The sequence below is a fragment of the Arachis duranensis genome, chromosome 9, assembly GCF_000817695.3.
Source record: "Arachis duranensis cultivar V14167 chromosome 9, aradu.V14167.gnm2.J7QH, whole genome shotgun sequence".
In the NCBI taxonomy this organism is placed as follows: domain Eukaryota; kingdom Viridiplantae; phylum Streptophyta; class Magnoliopsida; order Fabales; family Fabaceae; genus Arachis; species Arachis duranensis.
This window is the reverse complement of record NC_029780.3, coordinates 34,116,299-34,120,983: the sequence shown is the minus strand read 5'-3', so window position 1 is coordinate 34,120,983 and position 4,685 is coordinate 34,116,299. Positions and strand designations below refer to the sequence as shown.

General features: G+C 39.0%; 1 protein-coding gene across 1 annotated transcript; it reads left to right on the top strand.

The window, feature by feature from the left end:
- The first annotated feature begins 256 nt into the window (after nt 1-256).
- LOC107465401 (disease resistance protein RPV1) lies at nt 257-4,679 on the top strand. The gene is made up of 4 exons (XM_052254523.1): nt 257-1,464; nt 1,645-2,743; nt 2,854-3,147; nt 3,261-4,679. The coding sequence occupies exons 1-4, from the start codon at nt 509-511 to the stop codon at nt 4,671-4,673; spliced, it is 3,762 nt and encodes a 1,253-aa protein (XP_052110483.1). The 5' UTR covers nt 257-508; the 3' UTR covers nt 4,674-4,679.
- Nucleotides 4,680-4,685: the final 6 nt, after the last annotated feature.

The following is a 4,685-nucleotide window of genomic DNA, read 5'->3' as shown; positions in this document are numbered from 1 at the left end:
TTAATTAGCCGGTGCTTCGCATAGCTGCAACAATCACAGACAATTGCAACATCAATTTAAAAAAACACTTTTTAAAAAGTCATTTACAAAAGAGATAGTAGTATCAGCATTAAGCTTGTACAATCAAAATCACTTGTAATTAAAACGCGAATAATGAAAATTTGATCTAAAGAATAAAAATACCCGCTAAGTTACTTTACCTTCACAATAGATTCAAACGCAAATCCCGTATCTCCTCATTCATTTTGTCTATTGCAGCAATTATTGAAAGAAAAGCTGACAAAACTAGTGAAATGAATGACTCATAAAAGGTAAGCACGCAAGGAAAATCAATTAAAAAAGAAATTAAAGAGAAAGAACACGAATCAATATGAGAAGCTTCCAGGTAACTTCATTGCTGATAGGAAAAAGGGGGTTATTTAATAATTGAAAGATTTCCTTTACCAAACACACAACACGCGCATTCTAGATTGCACAGTGGAAACGCAGAAAGACAAAAAATCACAACATGGAGAACTACGACGCGAAGTTTCTGTGCAGCTACGGCGGCGAGATCAAACGCTTCCCTAACGACACCAAGATCTCCTACGTTGGTGGCTACAACAAGATCCTCTACGTTAACCGTGGAATCGACTTCACCGCCATGCTCGCCGAACTCTCCGCCCTCTTTGACGCCGCCGGCAACATCTGCTTCAAGTACCTACTCCCCAACGATGAACTCGACGCCCTCATCTCCGTCACCGGTGACAACGACCTGAACAACATGATGCTCGAGTACGATAATCTCTACAGAGATTCCCCTAAAACCGCTCGCATGAGGCTCTTCGTCTTCCCTGGCAACCATTTCGATTTGGATCGCAATCCCGCTTCCACCGAAACCCTAAAAACCAAGAAGACAGTCAAACAAAACTCCAAAGTCAACGGCGACAGTTTAGTTGTTGTTCTTCCGCCTCCGCCAGTTGATGTTAAAACAGAGCGGATTGATTGTTCTGATCCGACCCGATTTAATAGCCTGTTATCTGCTGCAAAGTATGATGTGTTTCTCAACTTCAGAGGCGAAGACACACGCAACGGTTTCACTTCCCATCTTTGTAAAGCTCTGTCGCGAAAGCAGGTAAAGACCTTCGTGGATTTTACTGTTCAGAAGGGAAATGAGATCTCTGCTTCAATCCACCAAGCAATTGAAGAGTCATTCGTATCGGTGGTTGTGTTCTCGGAGAACTATGCTTCTTCAAAGTGGTGCTTGGAAGAGCTTGTGAAAATAATGGAGTGCTGTAAAGAAAATGGACTGGTTGCTGTTCCTGTGTTCTATAAAATAGATCGATCACATGTGCGGAAGCAGCTTGGAAGTTACAGTGAAGCATTAAAGAAGTTACAGAATAATAGCATGAAGAAGGTTCAGAAATGGAGGGAAGCTCTCACTGAAGCAGCAAATTTAGCTGGGTGGGTCTCCAGCTCCTGTAGGTAAACAAACTAACGATGTACTTATTAATTGTAAATTGAGAAATCTCTATTCAGATGATGAATTATAGCGTGCGATAATTGTTTAACTTTTAGTTCAAGTTTGTTTAATGCTGATTTGGTTATACCGTATGCAGGAAATATAATTTGCTCCTTATGTATTTTTCCTTCGAACTATTGTAGGGATGAGTCTGAGCTCATTCAAAAGATTGTGAAAGACGTTTTGCAGAAGCTGATTGATCACAACCCACCGAATGATATTAAAAGTTTTGTAGGTATTGACGGAAATCTTAAAGCTATAGATTCGTCGCTAAGAGAAGTCCTTGAAGTCCAAACAAGAATGATTGGGATTTGGGGCATGGGTGGGATAGGAAAGACCACTCTAGCAAAACTTGTATTCGAGAAATACTCTTATCAGTATGAAGGTTCCTGCTTCTTGGAAGATGTTAGAGAAAGATCAGAAAAATATGGACATTCGCTATATGAATTACGCAATGAACTTTACTCAGAGTTGTTGCAGGAAAATAATTGCAAAGACAGCACAAGAATATCCACCAATGCTAAGGAAAGGCTCCGCAGTCAAAGAAATTTCATAGTTCTTGATGACGTGAGTTGTTCAAAGCAATTAAAATACCTTGTTGGGGAGCATCAATGTTATGGTCCAGGTAGTAAGATCATTGTCACAGCTACAGACAAGAGTGTATTTGCTCAATGGGAAGATGAAGAAATATATGAGATGAAGGTGTTAAATTCTGAGGACTCCCTTACATTGTTTAGCTTGAATGCATTCAATCAAGACCATCCGAAAATGGGATATGAAAATCTATCATGGGAAGCAGTTAAATATTGTGAAGGTTTACCATTAGCTTTGAAAGTGTTGGGTTCTTTTCTTCGTTCCAAGAGTGAAACTGAATGGGATAGTGCATTGCAAAACATCAAAAAGATTCCTGACGCACCAATTCAAAATGTATTAAGGTTGACCTATGATGGATTAAATTATGAGGAGAGAGAAATTTTTCTAGACATTGCATGTTTTTTTAAGGGATTCCTTAAAGAACACGTAGTTAGTCTGTTAGAAAGTTGTGGCTTCGATGCAGCTAATGGCATGAGGTCCCTTCATGAAAAGTCTCTAATAGCTATATCTGATAATTCTCTGAGGATGCATGACTTGATCCATGAAATGGCTTTGGAAATTGTTCGCAAAGAATCTATCAAAAATCCTGAATATCGTAGCCGTTTGTGGGACTATAATGATATTAGGGATGTTTTGGGAAACAACAAGGTAAGGATACACAATTGTTTTCAGGAAGACTATTTAGTAGAACACGTATATACCTTGATGAATTCTTGGACACTATTTTGATTTGATTTATTTTCTCTTTTGTTTATCAGGGAACCGATGCAATTGAAAGCATAATGTTAGATATGTCTCATATAGATGATCTACAGTTGAGTGTTGACACATTCAAAAAGATGTCTAGATTAAGATTGCTCAAATTGTATGACTCGTCAGAGAAGAATGGTAAATTAAGTAATCTGCAGCTTCCTATAGGGTTGAAGCCATTAAGGTACTTTGAATGGCATGCGTACCCTTTGCCGACTCTGCCGTCAAACTTTTGTCCCGAGAAGCTTGTTACCCTCCGTATTCAGAACAGTCAACTTAAAAGACTATGGGATGGAAAGCAGGTTTGTACATATACATAGTATATGCTTTTTTATCTTTTTGCTTGAAAATGGTTGTGATTTCCTCCCGTCTCTAATGATTTGCCTTTTTGATGTCTCCATTTGATTTTTCGTAGAATCTTGTGAATTTAGAGGAAGTAGATCTAACTGGGTGCCAAAAGTTGGTAGAACTCCCAGATCTCTCTAAAGCAAAAAATCTTAAAAGTGTACATCTGTCCAACTGTAGAAGTTTGGCCCATGTCCATCCATCTATTTTATCACTTGGCAAGCTTGAGCTTTTGGATCTATTGAATTGCATTAAACTTGAAATGCTTGGAAACAAGAAGCATTCAAGATCTCTTAAGCACCTGTGCGTTTGTGGCTGCTCAAATTTGATAGAATTTGCTCTATCTTCAGAAGAAATAGAATACTTGGATTTAAGCCACACTGGCATCAAAGTATTGCACCCATCCATTGGGCGTTTCACCAAAGTGAAAGAGATATCTCTTTGTGGGATAAGACTTGAGAATCTTCCAGACGGGTGGTCTCGCTTGAAATCTCTTGAGAAACTTTCGCTCTTTAAATGTGGAAGGGTGGTTTCCAAGCAGAAATTACATGATATATTTGATGGCTTGCAATCATTGCAAAACCTGTCTCTGGTGAACTGTGATAGTCTATTTGAACTCCCTGGAAATGTCGGCCGCTTATCATCGTTACAAAAGTTACAGTTGGATGGAAGCCATGTGGAGACTTTGCCTGGGAGCATCAAGCATCTTCCAAATCTGAAAACACTCTCATTAATAGGTTGTAAGATGCTTCAATATTGGCCAGAGCTTCCTCCATCCATTCGACATTTGAAGGCCCTAAACTGCACATTGCTGCAAAAAGTAGCATTTGGTTTATTTAGTTATGAGCTACAAGAAGAAAAACGCGTAAGTATTTCGTTGCAGAATTGTGTGAATTTGGATGTGGAGAACTGTATTTATTCATTCCTTCAACATGTAAGAAAACAGGCATATGAATGTGAATTTAGGAGGAGAGGAGTAGGAAGAGAAAACATTGTAGTTTGGAGAAGTGACTTCTTTAAAATTTGTTACCCGGACTCCAGAGTACCAGAGTGGTTCACATATCGGGCAGTGGGGTCTTCTATTACTTTTGAAGTTGCTCCTCCTTCCAGTTACTATTTTGGTTCGCTTCTCTGCATTGTTCTCTCTTCGCACAGTTTGGATTTCGAGCTTGATATTAAATGCAGATGCTACTTGGAAGATGGAAAAATGCACAAGTATTCGCTTGGCATATTATTTTTAAGTCACGTTCCAGTGGAAGGGCATTCAGATCATGTTTATATGACGTATAACTTCAACGGAATCTTCGATGTGATCAAGCTGGACCAATTGAATAATAAGATTGCCTCCTCCGGACATAAACCAAAACTCACCTTTGAATTCTTTGTTAGCAGTGGCATGGCTCGGGGAAAAAAAGATTTAAATTTGTTGATCAAAGAGTGTGGTGTCTATCCGTTAAATGACTCCAATAATTGCGTGGAATAGATAATCTTTTGG